At 42.2% G+C, this 17,409-nt stretch overlaps 1 protein-coding gene across 8 annotated transcripts in view; it reads right to left on the reverse strand.

The window, feature by feature from the left end:
- Positions 1 to 17,409, reverse strand: part of LOC108710030 (teneurin-4) — an 835,304-nt gene that overhangs the window by 306,596 nt on the left and 511,299 nt on the right. For all 8 annotated transcript variants that reach the window (XM_041584600.1, XM_041584599.1, XM_041584601.1 and 5 more), the window contains exon 8: positions 9,901 to 10,170. In XM_041584600.1, coding sequence (XP_041440534.1) covers positions 9,901 to 10,170 — 270 coding nt within the window. The remainder of the gene's footprint in view (positions 1 to 9,900; positions 10,171 to 17,409) is intronic.

A 17,409-nucleotide genomic window follows, 5' to 3' on the forward strand; every position in this document is an offset into this window, starting at 1 on the left:
GCAATTAGTCTTAAACCTCCTACCAGATTATTGATTTCTGTATGTGGCCCCTGGGAGGGCCGGAGTGACTCATGTCTGGTCCAAAATGATGGACCCCTTTAGGGTCACCACTTTTCACTGACCTGCATTCCAGGCAGGGGGCAGGCCAGTAATATCTCTGGGGTTCACTGTGATGCAAGAGACCGACTGTTGACATCATCGGTGGGGCTATGACCATAGCAATCAAGGAGGATTCTGCCCAGTTTTCCTTATTTGGAAAACCGGGCACAGAGTCTTGACGCAGGCAGCCCTTCTGAAAACCAGGCTTTCTGGGGCAAAACCGGACAGGTGGCAACCCTAAACACCCCCTGGCTTCCCCAGTTCCAGCACCAATGGGCAAATATCTGTTGAGCATAAGGATGGCATTGGTGCACTGCTGGGGTCCTTGTCCAATGGATCTCCATAGACTCTTTGTATGATATCATCAGTGCCAGTATCACTTTAAAGGAAAACTACATTTAAGTAAAGAAGAAGGGCAGAAAAATGTTGTACATGATGTTTTGAGCTTCTGTACTAGCCCAAGGCAACCACAGCCCTTTAGCAGTAAAGATCTGTGTCTCCAAAGATGCCCCAGTAGCTCCCCATCTTCTTTTCTGCTGATTCACTGCACATGCTCTGTGCTGCTGTCACTTACTGAGCATAGGGACCCACTCACAATACACAGTACATATAGGGGCATATTTATCAAGGGCCGAATTTCAAAGTGAAAAAACTTTGAAATTCGAATTCAAAAAGACCAACCGAAATTAAGTCGAATTTTTTTTTTTTTTATTGGTCGAATAGGTCAGCCAAATGCGAATCGTTCGATTCGAAGGAATAGCGCATTCAATCGAATTTCAATCCCCCAAAAAACTTTGATTTTTCAAAGTCCACCAATTGACTCCAAATAGGTTCCAAGAGGTCCCCCATAGGCTAAAACAGCAATTCGTCAGGTCTTAGATGCGAATGGTCGAAGTCGAATTTTTAAAGAGACAGTACATGACAAATTTCGATATTCGAATTTTTGCATTTTTTTTTTCAAATTCGAATCGAACGTGGACTATTCCCTCGTCGAAGTACACAAAAATTGAAAATTCAAATTTTTTTCATTCGAAAATTCACCTCGACCTTTGATAAATCTGCCCCATAGAATAGAAATGCCACAATATAAGGCTGATTAGTAATTAATACAGATAATTACTACATGGCAGCACAGAAACCAGTGCAATTAGCATCAGAATTGAATAATCAGCAAACCTGTAGCATCAGCTTATATTACAGCCAGGGAAGCTCATTTTCTGCTGGATAATTAGTGACGAGCCCTAAGCTTAGCTTCTCAACAGCCAATCAGAGCCCACTGAGCATGTGAGTGTCACAGACACTTTCCAAGATGGTGACCCCCTGTGAAAAGTTTGAAGTCCTGGATCATTATTACTATAGAGATGCTGAACCATTAGGCTGGTTCAATACGTTCAGTATATAAAATATGACATTTTTAGCCACATTCATTTTTAGTGTTCAGTTCTTCCAATGCCCAAGCTTAACTTTGCTGCATTTACTTGCGTATGGTGACTTTAGTCAGTGGGGCAGCTGTGAGCGAGGAAGGGGTTAATCCAGGAGGAATGGGCAATGCAGCTAAAGGAACAGTAATACTTATATCTCTAAGCTGTGTTCATTTATGGCTCACCAGGCGCCTGTGTTCCCCATCTGTTGGGTTTTGCTTCACAAACTGCTTTTTGCTGTGATAATGCATAATCTTACATTGATATCCTGAAAATATAATGCAGGGAAACAGATGTCCCCCATATTAACAGAGGAACAGAGAAATAAAATACATTTAAAAAATAAAAATAAAAAACAGTGTTTAAGATAAAGATCCAAAAAAACCCAAATCAGTGACATTCTCCCAACAAGTCTTTAGTGCCGGCATCTTTCCTATTTTATGGCAAATTTGCAAAAGAAATGTTCCCATTAAATAGAAGATACTGTGCAGAACAAGCTGAAGTGATCAATGTTATCGCTCGCTGTTGCTTCCGAATGAATTAAGGGAACATTCTCACTAATGTAACTAATACATTTATAAAAAACTATAGAGACAGAGACAAGAGGAAAGTGTTGGAAGGGTTACTGTCTGCTCTGCTCTCATTTCCCTACAGAAATAGGGATTGGTAACACTAGATAGGTACCTAATATATAGAGACAAGAGGAAAGTGTTGGAAGGGTTACTGTCTGCTCTCTCTCATTTCCCTACAGAAATAGGGACTGGTAACACTAGATAGGTACCTAATATACTGTATAAGGGACAGACAGGGGAGTGTGTTGGAAGGGTTACTCAGGCTGATGCGTTTGTAGTTCACCTACACAAAAGTGTTGATATTCCTGAAACCCCAGAATATTCCACGGGGCGGCACACAAACTATAGCCTAAATGTCACGCTCACTTGCCCCCTTATCTCAGATGTGCAGATGTGATCAGTGAGGAGGCCTAGGCGCTTTCTTGCGAGTGTATGGGGTCGGCCAAGCATTGTGGAGCAGGGAGAGAAGCTATAGAGTTACCAGAGAGTAAAAAGGGGCCTTTCAGTCCCAGCGCCCATGAATGTACTTAAATTATTTTACTGCAGGACCCCGGGGAAAAGCCTTGTCGCTCCTTATGGGGGTATCACTTACTTGCGCCATATAAACCTTTGCACATGGAATATTTTTTTACAGGTCTCTAGGACCCCCCTTCCATACCTCCCAACTGTCCCTTTTTCGGAGGGACAGTCCCTCTTTTGACAGCTCAACCCGCAGTCCCTCATTTGTGCTGGAAAGTCCCTCTTTTCTCTGCACTGAACAGCCAGAAAAAGAAACAAAGTTTCTCACTTAATTGGCTTTTAGCAGAGAGTCCAGAACAGCCACAGGTGCAAATAAGATACTTTGTAACAATTTTGAGACACAAAAACACAGTTTAGAGAAGGAGAAATATTTTCAAACTTTCATAACCTGCCAAATTTTGTAAAACAAACATGGTAATTAGGGGGTGTGGCCACAGAAAGGGGTGTGGTCAAAAAATTGCTGCGCTACATGCGGGAAAAATTTTTTTGTCCCTCTTTTTACTTCCAAAATGTTGGGAGGTATGCCCTTCCTTTCCCCCTTTGTGTTACATGTAATAAATTGAGAAGGACATTGTTGGTTGTTCTTATATTGTCGGGATGAAGGGAATACGTAAGCCATAAGCCATTTATGTATCCGCTGTTTCCTTTGGTCCCCTCGGAGCAAAACAAAGATGGCGGCGGGAAAACGGATTCTTTAGTGCGATTACCTGGATCCCCGCGGGAGTAGCAAAGAAATCACGAGGCCCCCGTAGTGTTTAGTTAACTGGATCATTTAGCTCAATTCTTTCCTGGGCCCTGCCAAGTAGAATGGGATCCTAATTAATAAATAGTATTAATATAATAAATATAATATAATGCCCCATTACAGCCAAACTTGCCTCAACCCAAACTGCAACCAGTCCCCCTCATGCCCCGTCCGCTTTTCAGTCTACAGTCCCTAAACAAGTGACGCAGATCCAAACACACAAGTATACGTTTACTCAGGAGCCAATTAAAGTTATTTTTGGGTTTCGCCGTTTCACGAATTTTCACCGAAGTGAAGTGGCTCAGATTCGCCCATCACTAGTTGTGGGAAGTAACCAGAGTACTGGGTGGAACCCAACACCAATAAGGAGTAAATATATATATACTCCATGCAGATGGATCAAACTGATGAAGGGTGGGTGTTTCCCCCCCGATGAAGGGTGGGTGTTTCCCCCCCGAAACGTTGATGTTTGGTGGCTGAATAAAAGGGGATAATCCCCGACTGCATTAATCGTTGTGTATGCGGATCCGTTTCATTTACACATTGGTTGCTAAGGGACCCGGCCGGGTCAACGGAAGGAACCACCAGCTTGCAGGATTGGTGAACTACAGGTGTGCGGTAGGAGAATTACATTGTAATCAAACTGGGGAGGGCCCACTGGAGCTGCCACATCAGGGGCCCACACCCCTCCTTAAGCCCCCCACCGCCCCGCTAGGGCCTTCTTTAGGGAGGTCAGGGAGTACTTCAGATACCGTGGGGAGTGGGTCTGGCCGGCAGGCCCCCGAGGGCCAGAATGAAGTTCGACCCTGCAAAGGGTTAAACGGAGGTGACCAGCGTCAGACTGGGGGGACCAGGGTCCACCGGGCCTTCAGTCTCAGGGGCCCCCACACCATCCCCGCAGCCCCCTTCCGGGAACCTTTTTAGCCCCCGTCCGGTCGTTAGAGAACTGGATTCAGGAAGGGAGGTAAGCGGCAGTGCAGGGAGCAGGTCTGGGCCTGGCAGACCCAAAAGATCCAGAGCCCACCGGGTTTTTCCCCGTGTCCCGCCGGCCCGGTCCGACCCTGGAGGTGACGTGTACAACGTCCGCACGTCTTTTGAATAAAGAATAAATAATGAATGTTCATTGCAAATGTAAACAAAAAAATAGCTCCCTCATCAATTTTACACTGATTTATTTTAAAAGTTTACTTATCATTTAATCACACAAGGCTATAGACCTGATCATAGACAATAAATCTGTAATAATTAGGAATATGCTTTAACCCCATACTGGAAGCTTCATGATATTGGGAGTGGGCAGTCAGATATTTCTATACGTTTGCACTACAAGGCATTGAGAATTAACGAATTGGGGAATTACTACGGATATTAATGTTTGATCGATATAAGACACCCCCCAGCCCACCAACCTTGTATCCCCTGAAAGGAACAGAAGGTATTTTTGGAAAGGCAAATGCTCCTCTTTACTAATTGCCTCTCAAACAGGTTTCCATTAATGGGATTTTTTAATTAAAAATGGTCTGATAAACAAATTCTAATAATGATTTCTATTCCACTAAAAAAAAAGAGCGATTTCCATGGATTAAGTCTCCAGGTTGGGTTATTAGCTCGGCTCTACTCCGATGAGCAAAGGGAATTCCGTCTTCATCCATTATAACTTATCAGCCAATAATATAATGATAGCAAAGCTAAATGCTAATAAACAAAACAAGTATTCACTGCAGCCCTGGATTTACTTTATCCTCTATCTACTTGTATTACCCAAGACTCCTTGTATCTGCCTCATTCTATCAGCATTAAAGGAATAACGTAAGGTTGGACCTGAGCTAAGGTTACCTTAGCTATAGTAAGTATGCTCCCCTGATTGTGGCTTGTGTCTCAGGCTTGCAGATAAGGAGGAGTTTGTTATGCAGAATTTGATAAATGAGCTTCTCCTCTACCCACAATTGTTCTGATGGACCAATGAGCTGTGATCAAGTAAGAAATAAGAGTCGGGGTCATATAATCCCTTCCCTAAGGGTGCAAGAGGCAGACATAGTCTTGGTGTTGGTAAGAAAGGTCATTTATCAACACTGGGCAAATTTGCCCATGGGCAGTTACCTATAGCAACCAATCACTGATTAGCTTTTTGAAGCCAGCTGCAAGAAGAACAATGAATGCTGCGATATGATTGGTTGCCATGGGTTACTGCCCATGGGCAAATTTGCCCAGTGTTGATAAATGACCCCCAGTGTGCTAGCCTGAGTTTCATACACAACCAGTTCCCAGTGATTAATGTTGAACTGGGGTGTCTGGGGCTATCAGGACTGCCACCTGGGTGCCCCCCAACCCAGCTGCAAGTGCCACTAACCCCCCACAAAGTGACCCCACCGCCCCCTCTTGGGCGCCACGATTGGAGCAGAAGAAGCCGACCTGGGACGGCTGGGTCCCTATGAGGGACGGGTTTTTTTCATCATCTCGACGGCCCAGTGGGACCCTACCAATGATGCCCATGTGCAGCCCACCTTCCAGGCCCTTCGGATGCAGCACTTTATTAAATAAGAACACTCCCCTTGGAGAGTTGTATGTTGAGTGGTTTGGGAAGGAGACCTCGGCTGGGGCCTAAATGATACAGTATGAATGGGTGTTGTCCTCATTTCCCTTCCCCAATACAATCTCTGGTGAAGGTTTAAACCAAATACATAAGAACCGTCTATGACCTCAAGTGTAGTTTTGTTTGTGCAAATTGTAGTTGCCGTTAAAACCTCTGTTCATTAACTGTACTTGCATGAAAATACACACTTTGTAATTCCGTATATCAGCGCCACTCACTCCTTCCTGTTCCGAATTGAGCGAAGTGGCAGCTATTATCCAGGGAAACCTTGGAGCTACTGCCACCTCCAGACCAGACGTCCGCTCCGGCATTCCCTCGGCACCCTGCGTCAAAAGGTGCAGCGCAATTGTGTCTAAAGAGTCAGGCGCATGCAACACTGTCACGCTTCAGCAATGCCAACCGGACATGGAAAACTATCAGCGAAGTTGTATCCGATTTCTGACAAAGTGCGAGTGCAATGGAGTTAATTTTGACCGGAATTACATTAGGCACGCTGCCCATTTCTGACTGCAAATACACAGGAATACACTGCATTTTGGTAAAAAAACAAAAAACATGACAATTTCACTCATAATTGCACTTTGTTCTCTGCACAATTGCCATTGTATTTTTTTTTACTTATTGTCGTATTATTCTCTGGAGGAACCCACATCTTTGTTTTTGACTTTATGTATATGCGCCTTGGGCTGGGGCGAACTGCGAGTATGTCCTCCTTTTCTACATTTCATCTCTAAAATTGTATTTTACTTCAGTTGTGCTTGTGCACGTCGGATGCACCATCCTCTTTTGTTGTAGTGCCATAAACAACCCCTTTTATCTTTATGTAACAGCAGGGATTGCGGCGCTCACAGGATTTGTGCATCAAAAAAAATAGGTTTAATATGTACAAAACAAACACTCCTTTCTGTACACTCCTGGCGAAGGTCCCAGTAAGGGACCGAAACGTTGAGAATTTAATAAACCTATTTTTTTGATGAACAAATCCTGTGAGCGCCGCAATCCCTGCTGTTACTTTATATTACCTCCAGGTATCAACAAGGTTAACGGTGTGCACCTTTGCGAGCTGCATATATATATATATATATAATACACAAAAGCCATGAATATCCTGTAAATTATATCCTTATAAACGGTGAGTTCTGATGTCATCAGTTATAAACGGTGAGTTCTGATGTCATTTCTGTCACATGACTCATTGAAATTTGTGTATTATAATAAATAAAGTACCCCAGTTGTAAAATATGAGGATATTAGAAGTTACCTCGGAGTTCCATGACCTGTATAAAAACACTCGGCCTTCGGCCTCGTGTTGTTATATGGTCATGAAACTCCTCGGTAACTTATAATATCCCTATATTTTACAAAAGGGGGTACTTTATTCACTATATATATATATATATATATATATATATATATATATATATATATATATATATATATATATTAACAATAGGGCTAATCTGAAGTCCCTTAAAGCCCCCCATTCCAGCCTTTTCATGAATCAGGGCCTTACAAAACATCAATGGTGTAGCCTTGGGTCAAGGACTCCCTTCAGATAGGGTCAAACTGGGCCACCGGGAAATAACCCGATAGGTCTTGGCCCTCATGAGCCCCACCTACCCACACTCACTCCCTGCTGCAAACTCTGTGAGCTCCACATTGGTGTCACTACAGAGGAAGCTGTAAGGACCCAGGAGGTATAGGGGCCCCATGAGACCCAAATAAAGGGCAATTTCAATATATGTTGGTAACACAGGACAACCTCTGGATATGTTGGGGGCACTAAAAATAATTTGCTGTGGGGCCCAGTAACACCTAGTTATACCACTGGAGCTCCACCTGAACTCCCCCATCTCGGCTGCAAAAAAAAAAAGCTCAAGGTAAAGGCAGAATGAGGGAGGGTTGCTGCGGCAGGGAACCCCGATGACCCCCCAGTCCATTCCACAAGGCTCGCGCTGGCACTAAGGTGGTGTCTGAGTTGGTGGACATTGGAGATGAATAACCAAAATATTCCCTAGATAACATTGCACCAGTGTGTACCCAATCACCTACATATCCGCATGCAAAGAGAGTCCCAGAACCAGCGCTGAAATATTTACAACCCTCGGATTGTGGTGATTTGCCCGGATCTGAATCCTAATTGATTCGCTCATCTCCAGTGTGTTAATAAAAACCATTCTCTCCGGTGCGACATTCACACCGAGTCCTTTATTCTGCTCTCCAGCGGATATATCAAACTGGCAGTGGGGAAAAAAAATTTATCCACGTGATACATCGGTTCCGGCGCCAGAGAGGATCATGAGAATTTTTCTCACGGCTCCATACATCTCGCATTTTATTCCACACATCTGTCGGGAAAATAATAAAAAGCTTCCAAACCCACTTGGAGAAGGCATCATGTCACATCGCAAATCACCCTTCAATGTCACAGCAATTGCACCACAAAAGGTCATTTGTGTCAGTGCCGGTTCAGAGTGAGAGCCAACGGTAATGAGACTCTGATCTATGGGAGCCGTAACGCTCGCTAAACACAACTTAAAATCCAAGTGGGATGAGCAGTAGTGATGGGCGGATTTGTCCAGTTTCGATATGCCGAAAAATTAGCGAATTCCGCTGGAAAACGGCAAACAATTTGCAAAACGCATTGAAGTCAACGGGTATCAAAGTTATTTGGTTGCCGGTCAATTTTGACGCCCACGACAATTTTTATACGTGCGTCTATTTTGGCCAAATGCATTAAAGTCAATGGGCATCAAATAATTTTGACACGCAACAATGTTTGTGCGCGCCACTATTCTGATGCCCGCCCAAATTTTTTCTGACTGTGAATTTATTGAAGACAAATTTTCACTGAAGTTTCGTGAATTTATTTGCCGGAGGCGAAATGCTGAAATTCACCGCAAATATGTGCCTGTCAAATTAATTCGCCCATCACTAGTGAGGAGAACAAAACAGGAGCCACTCCAGGGCCAATATATCCGGTAATTTTATACTTTACAGTACAGGTATGGGAATCTGTTATTCGGAAACCAGTTATCCAGAAAGTTCCGAATTATGGAAAGGGTGTCTTTCATAGACTCCATTGTAATCAAATAATCCACATTTTTCTGTGTAATAATAAAACAGTAGATTGTACTTGATCCCAACTACGGCGGAATGGCACTCGGATCTAGTGATGGGTGAATTTATTCGCTAGGTTCGAATTTGTGGTGAATTCCTGCTATTCGCCAGCGGCGAATAAATTTGCGAAACCACTGTTTTTTTGGAAGCCGGCGCAATTTCGCCGAAAACAGATGCCGGCGTCCAAAAAAAACGAGAAAATTCAGGAAACAGGAAGTTCGCAAATTTTTCGGCAAAGCGTAATGCCCCAAATTCGCCCATCACTACTCAGATTGCTTCAGTTTTCCAAAGTCGCCCGAGGTTTCCTCGTGAGGTAACTTCGGGTGAATTCGTAAAAACGAATCGATCCGGCATTTACATTCTAGCTGGCGGGAGGGCATTTCGGGGAGATTAGTCGCCCAAGGAAGAGGAGATTTGTTTCTGGGCGACTAATCTCCCTGAGTAGCCACGTGTGCCACCACCCTAAAACTTTTTCCCCCCTTTCCTCAGGAAATGATTTACCCACTGTAGCCAGTTCTTTGAAATGACCTGCAGGTGGCAGTATTGTTTCAAATTCATTGTATTTGCACAAATGCTAATATCTTGAAAGCTAGAGAGAAAAAAATCATGTACATTGTAAATGTGGTCTGAGCATTTTGACATGAATTTGTTTTGAGGGTTTACATTTCCCCTTAAAAACCTTCTGTATTGGCCTCCTCCTTATCTGTAAACCTGTGACATACAGAGAGGGGCTCATAATACAGACCTCTTTATCTCTCAGCAATCTTATCATTCAGTCTTTGCCACAAATCAAGTGTTTCTGCAGAAAGGAAGAAGACCAGGGTTACTTACCATTTTCCGTGTTCTCGTGTTCAGTGTCCGTGAGGGTCAGGTTGGAGTTGGCCCTGCTGGACAAACAGGAGCTTCGGCCGGATTTAGTATTACGTGCCCAAAGTCTGACCGGGTGCTCTGGAGATAGAACGACGTCTGCTTCCGTATCGGCATCATTTTCACCGGTCATAGAATAGCCGCAGTGTGGCAGCCCAAGATCCGTTCGGTAAAGTGTTCCATGTGGCGGCGACATTTCCTCAAGACCTAACTCGTGCAAAGTGAAACTGCCACCTAAAAAGAACAAATTCGATTTTCAAGCACATGAAATTTCTTATCATATAATCATAATGCCCTTATAAGCACTTTGGCAATTTACACTAAGTTGTCACTCACACCTCCCAACATTTGAGAACTAGAAAGAGGGACAAAAAGATTTGGCGCGTGTAGCGCGGCAACATTTTTGACCACGCCCATTTTTGTGCCCACACCCCCTAATGACCAAGTTCATTTTACAAAATTTGGCAGGTTATGAAAGTTTGAACACATTTCTGTACGTGTTTTGCTAATAAAGGTGAATTGCCCTTTAAGATGCAAGTCAGTTTGCCCAAGAGACCTGCTTATCTTAAATTGTTACAAAAGTGTCTATTCTGGGCTCTCTGCCAAAGGCCAATTAGGTTAGAAACATTGTATCTTTTTCTGGCTGTTCAGTGCAGGAGATCAAAGAGAAAGTCAGGACATTTCAGTAACAATCCGGGCCTGCGGGCTGAGCTGTCAAAATCAGGACTGTCCTGCAAAAAACGGGACAGTTGGGAGTTATGTGGTCACCATATTTTTTGCACTTTACTACGTGTTTCGTCCACTTTGCAACATTTCGCCAGGCGTAAATTCGCCAGGACAACGCTAATTCCCTAAAATGCGAAGTTGAGTCCAGGGCACCGAACGCTGGCAAAGTTGCGCTAGCGTTACTTCACCAAGCAAAGCGAAGTTGCGCTAGCGTTGGCTAACTTGCATATGGCGGGAAGTGAAAGTTGAATGGACGTATATGTTGCAGCAAATACATTACATTATATAAGTCCGGTCATGTGACTTGTGCCTGCACTTTAGGATGGAACTGCTTTCTGGCAGGCTGTTATTTCTCCTTCTCAATGTAACTGAATGTGTCTCAGTGAGACATGGGTTTTTACTATTGAGTGTTGTTCTTAGATCTACCAGGCAGCTGTTATCTTGTGTTAGGGAGCTGTTATCTGGTTACCTTCCCATTGTTCTTTTGTTTGGCTGCTGGGGGGGAAAGGGAGGGGGGTGATATCACTCTAACTTGTAGTACAGCAGTAAAGAGTGACTGAAGTTTATCAGAGCACAAGTCACATGACTTGGGGCAGCTGGGAAATTGACAATATGTCTAGCCCCATGTCAGATTTCAAAATTGAATATAAAAAAATCTGTTTGCTCTTTTGAGAAATGGATTTCAGTGCAGAATTCTGCTGGAGTAGCACTATTAACTGATGTGTTTTGAAAAAAACATGTTTTCCCATCACAGTATCCCTTTAAAAAAAAATGCAGATGTCGCTTCTCCATTTTAACTCTTTCCCTGCCTGCAATGCAAAGCACCATTGTGTTCCTTGCGAGTAAAAGCCCTGAGATTTCGGCCGGACGCGTTTATATAAAAATCTGCCTTTCACATAATTTTAATAAAGCTAAACTCTCCGGGACAGGTTTGAGCGACCAGAAAGCCCTAACATTCATTCCACACTTCTGAACATGAAACAACACGGCAGGTTTGGAACATCCAACTGGTTTAATAGCTCCGTGTACTTCACACCTTGTTAATTAAACAAGCAGGTTACATTCCCTGACAGATCTGACAGTCAGAGAGACTGACACTTTCACAGCTCCTAACTTAGCCAAGTCAAAGCACAAGGCTGCCTGTGATAATTGCACCCAGACAAAAAGCTCCTTGCTTTGACTTCAAATGCCTTCCACCAAAGTTTGAAAAGATGAATAGAATTGATTTACTAAGAAGTTCTAATTTACACCTGACTTTCCCCTGCAGCCCTTGGATTTGTGGCGCAGGGAGGGAAGTCTCCGAATCCAAAGCATAAATTTCATTCACTTTGGAGCTTGCACTTTTTTTTTTAATAATCAACCTTTCATGAAATAAATAAATTTAAAGTCAATTATTTTTTATAGAACACAAATGCACAGTAATATAATCCCCAGAGCAACATGTCTACATTTTATAAAAAAAATAGGGTTACCCTCCTAATCTGTAAATCTGAAACTTGATGTCAATCTTATACATAGGAAAGAAAGATAGATCATTTTTTCCCAGAAAAAGCACAAATCTATATGCGATCTACGTGATCCCCCAATCTGTCGATCATAACCGGAGTCAGCACCTGTCCCTCAATAAAATGATCTCAAATGATGGTTGGTCAGTCTCCTGCCATTTTTTTAGGGGTTGACGTGGGTCCCTAAAGTCTACTAGAAAATCATATAAACATGAAATAAACCCAATAGGCTGGTTTTGTTTCCAATAAGGATTAATTATATCTTAGTTGGGATCAAGTACAAACTACTGTTTTATTATTACAGAGAAAAAGGGAATCATTTTTTAAAATTTGGATTATTTGATTTTAATATAATCTATGGGAGACAGTTTGTAATTTGAAGCCTACTGGATAATGGGTTTCCGGATAACGGATATTTCCATTATTTGGATCTATTCTTCATACCTTAAGTCTACTAGAAAATCATGTAAACATTAAATAAACCCAATAGGCTGGTTTTGCTTCCAATAAGGATTAATTATATCTTAGTTGGGATATATTACAAGCAGGGTCGGACTGGGCTGGTGGGACACCAGAAAAAAACTGATGGGCCCCCGGCCCTCATGGGCCCCTGCCGGCCCAGACCCCCTCTCTGCCGATCTGCTGGCCCTAGAAAAAAAATTACAATGCCAGTCAGCAGCATCAAGGGCAAATAAAGTCTTGAGCTGTATTAAAAGGGGCATAGAGTCACGGGAGGAGGGGGTCATTCTTCCACTGTATAGAGCACTGGTAAGGCCCCATCTAGAATATGCCGTACAGTTTTGGTCTCCATCACTCAAACAGGACATTATTGTATTAGAGAGGGTACAGAGAAGGGCAACTAAGCTGGTAAAGGGAAAATCTTAGCTATGAGGAAAGACTGGCTAAATTGGGGATGTTCACGCTGGAGAAGAGGGGAGATATGATAACTATGTATAAATATATAAGGGGATCATATAATAATCTCTCTAATGATTTATTTATCAGGAGGTCTTTCCAGCTGACGCAAGGTCACCCATTCCCATTAGAAGAAAAGAGGTTCCGGCTAAATATTGGGAAGGGGTTTGTTACAGTGAGAGCTGTGAAGATGTGGAATTGTCTCCCTGAATCAGTGGTACAGGCTGATACATTAGATAGGTATAAGAAGGAGTTGGATGGTGTTTAGCAAGTGAGGGAATACAGGGATATGGGAGATAGCTCATAGTCCAAGTTGATCCAGGGACTGGTCCCATTGCATCTTGGAGTCAGGAAGGAATTTTTCCCCTCTGAGGCAAATTGGAGAGGCTTCAAATGGGACTTCTGGCTTCCTCTGGATCAACTGGCAGTTAGGCAGGTTAAAGGTTGATCTTGATGGACGTGTGTCTTTTTTCAACTTAATTTACTAAGTTACTATATCACTATGTTACTTAAGGTATGAAGATCCAAATTTTGAAAAGAGCCCTTATCCAGTAAACCCCAAGTCCCGAGCATTCTGGATAACAGGTTTCCTTAACTGAACTGTTTTATTGTGATTTTTTACGCTTTTAGTGGTTCTATTATGCCTACGAATCACAAGTGACTTTCAGTAACTGCTCATTCCTTGAAAACCATCTACAGTAAGCAGCAGACTCGTGCCTTATAACAAGTGTCCACTAGCACTGTTTGTGATCCTTCTATAAGACCATGGGAATTGGGGAGCCATATGAGCTCATTGAATAACAAGTAATTATCTTAATAACAATTTTTAGGTAGTTATTCTTCTTAGGAGGAACAAGTAACCTGAGCTGGACTTCCCAGTAGCCTTCCAATGTAAACAGAATAATTACTTGTCTACTGGTCCTGATTCTGACAAATATGTTAATGATACCTGCTCCAAAGTCCAGAGGATTGTGCATTTCCACAAAAAAAAACTTGCATTGCAGTTGTTTTAGTTTTGTTGGACAATTAACACGATCTATACAGATGGAGAAGACTTTTGACATCACATGGCTCACATAGTTTATATATCAGTGCTATAGTGACCTATTTATATGGTGACTTGGTGAGCCCCCTTTACACCCTTCACCTGATGAAGAGCAGACTAACCCTCAGAGTGTTAAGCAGTACATGTGTGAACACTAATAAACATCACGTAACTGATTTATGACTTATGGGACATGGTGACCCATCCAAGGCAGAAGACTAAGCAAGACTACATTTGCTATATATATATATAAGAAAGATTTGCTGACCATGACCATTGACCTTGACAAAAAACAACAACTTAGAACCGTTGATCTAGAGCAGTGATCCCCAACCAGTAGCTTGTGAGTAACATGTTGCTCTCCAACCGCTTGGATGTTGCTCCCAGTGGCCTCAAAGCAGGTAATTAATTTTGAATTCCAGGCTTGGAGGAGAGTTTAAGTTGCACAAAAAACCGGTGTACTGCCAAAGAGAGCCTCCTATAGGCTGCCAGTCCAAATAGGGTCTTCCAATAGCCAATTACAGCCCATATTTGGCACCCCTGGGAATGTTTGATATGCTTATGTTGCTCTCCAACATTTGAATGTAGCTGATTGATTGGTTGGGGATCCCTGATCTATGGAATAGGAGGCAATTCAAATGGATGAAGACTGAGGGGCAAGGGTCAAATTTTGAAGTAATGGGAGTTTTTTTGAACTTCGAAATTCGAATAAAAAGATCAAAATTTATTAAAAAAATCTAAGTTTTTAACTTTGGGGTGAAAAAAACTTTTTTTCCAAAGTCCACCAAGTGACTCCAGGTTCTAGGAGGTCCCCACATAGGCTAAAACAGCAATTCGGCAGGTTTTAGATGGCGAATGTTCGAAGTCGAAGTTTTAAAGCGACAATGCATGATACATTTCAATATTCTTATCGAATTTTCGCCTATTGGATAGTCAAAGTAAACAAAAATAGCTCGAAATTTGAATTTCTTTACTTCGAATTTTAATTTCGACCCTTGATAAATCTGCACAGTGTTGACTGTGATCATGACAAAAAAAATACTTAGAAACCTCGATCTAAGATATCTAACACAGCAAACCTGATGATAAAGAGCGCGTCAAGAACATATACTGAAATAAAACCGATGGGAACCATGATCTACAGAGTTAAACTTCTGCTGCTCCATTTGTGTCAAAATACATCAGCTCTCTCAATGCTCAGGCTAAGTGATCTTCCCCAGCAAAGGAGCTCATACATTATGGAGAAACACACGGCTACAATTAACCGAGAATCAAACGTATTTGCAATAAACAGCATGAGACACATTGATTTTCATATCTCCTGCATAATGCGGTCTTTTAAGGTGAAGGAACTCAAGTCAAGTCAATAAGCGGAAGGCGTTAAATATTGAAGACGCCAAGTTCTGCTGTCTCCGTGCTTCACCGACGGCATTGTTTTGGCTCTTTTTCTCATAATGCCTAAAACAAGTTAATAATCACTTGATTATTCAGGGAATTTATTCGGAAAGCCCTAAATTATAGAAAGAAACCTCCAGCCTTGGTTCACCAATGGTTTTAGAAAAACACCTCATTATTTTTACTCGTAGCTAAACATAGGGTGGGGGTGGCAAATGGAGCAAATTTACAGGTTTTATTTGAACATATTTATAGGACAAAATAAAGCCGTCCATACATTGCCTCCTCCAGGTCACCAGTTGAGCAGATCTTTGCTTGAGTTGGTTGATCAACCAAATCCAGATACTTTGATTATTCAGCCACTCATTGACTGCATTCCCGTGCCTGATGTGGTTCTTGGCTGGTTCGATTTTTCACCCCACCCAAATATTATATATCACTCAGTTATTTATTGGAGAGTGTGCATATACAGTACAGGTTAATGGACTGCAAGAGTCTCAATATTAGCCAATGTATGGCCAACCTATGCCAACAATTGGGTACCATAGTAACTTTTTATGAAACATAAACTCTTGTCCTCTTACATGAAATTCAACTCTTTTTTTTATTTTTGACAATCATTGAGGTCAGGTATTAGTGAGTCCTTCTTAGCCTAACATGCCAGAAAGCACAGGCAGAACAGAGGGCAAAGCTCATTATGCAGAGCTGTATTGGGAGAGAGAATCCGATTATAAAATTCCTGTTCCTCTCTCTCTATATGGTCTGGTTTTATATCTGTGCCTAATGATTAAAATGGTCCATTATATCTTAATAACAGACCTTTTTTATGATTTCCATATTAGTATCTGTTTGCTTGCTTAGGTTCTAGAAATTAGTGATTTGCAGGTTGGGCTTTTCCCGACCTGCTCCCGCCTGCCACCAAACCTCCCACCACCCGCGCCCACACAAGCCCAACTTTCAGGTTTCTTTTACAGACCCGCGCCTACCCACCCATGATGTCACAAAAGGGGCGGGGAAAAAGGCACGCATCTATGAAAGCTCAACCCAGAAGTAGTGACCCTGAAAGGCCGTCTCCCATAGACTCCATTTCATCCAAATAATCCAAATTTTTTAAAAAATGATTTCCTTTTTCTCTGTAATAATAAAACAGTAGCTTGTACTTGATCCAAACTAAGATATAATTAATCCTTATTGGAAGCAAAACCAGCGTATCGGGTTAATTTAATGCTTTAAGGATTCTCTAATGGCGTTAAGGTATTGTGGTTTTTATACAAATGGCCTGTAGATGTCACTGTGCTCAAGACTTATACTGTGCATACTTTCTATACAGCTTGTCGTGTTAGAGTTGCTTACTGTTGTTTAATGGCTGCATGAACCTGCTAATAAAGCACTGTTATACTCTACTCATCCTCGGCTACCAAAACATAACAGGTATGAAGATCAAAATTACAAAAATATAGGAATAAAGGTTCACCGGAGAGCAGTCTTTTCAAGTTGCAGAGCACAACATGTTTCAGACCTCTAGGATAACTGCACCAGAGGAAGGACCTTAGAGGTCTGAACCATGTTCTGCTCTGCATCTTAAATAAATCACTTGAAAAGACTGCTCTCCAGTGAACCTTTATTCCTATATAATACGTTCTTCTGGAAGTGGCGAAACCAGATCATTGTTGGATCGAGCAACTATCAACATTGCACACGGTTTGTGGATTTAAATATTTATTATTTTGAAAATTACAAAAATATTCCGTTATCCGGAAAACACCAGGTCATACTAATAATTTAAATGTCAGCAGTATTTGCAGCTCATGGAAATCTGTGTTCAGCCTTAATGGTCACAAAGGAAAAGTCCACTGGGGTGTTTTAACTTTGCAAGAGGTCTCCAAC

Source organism: Xenopus laevis, chromosome 2S, assembly GCF_017654675.1.
Source record: "Xenopus laevis strain J_2021 chromosome 2S, Xenopus_laevis_v10.1, whole genome shotgun sequence".
Classification (NCBI taxonomy): domain Eukaryota; kingdom Metazoa; phylum Chordata; class Amphibia; order Anura; family Pipidae; genus Xenopus; species Xenopus laevis.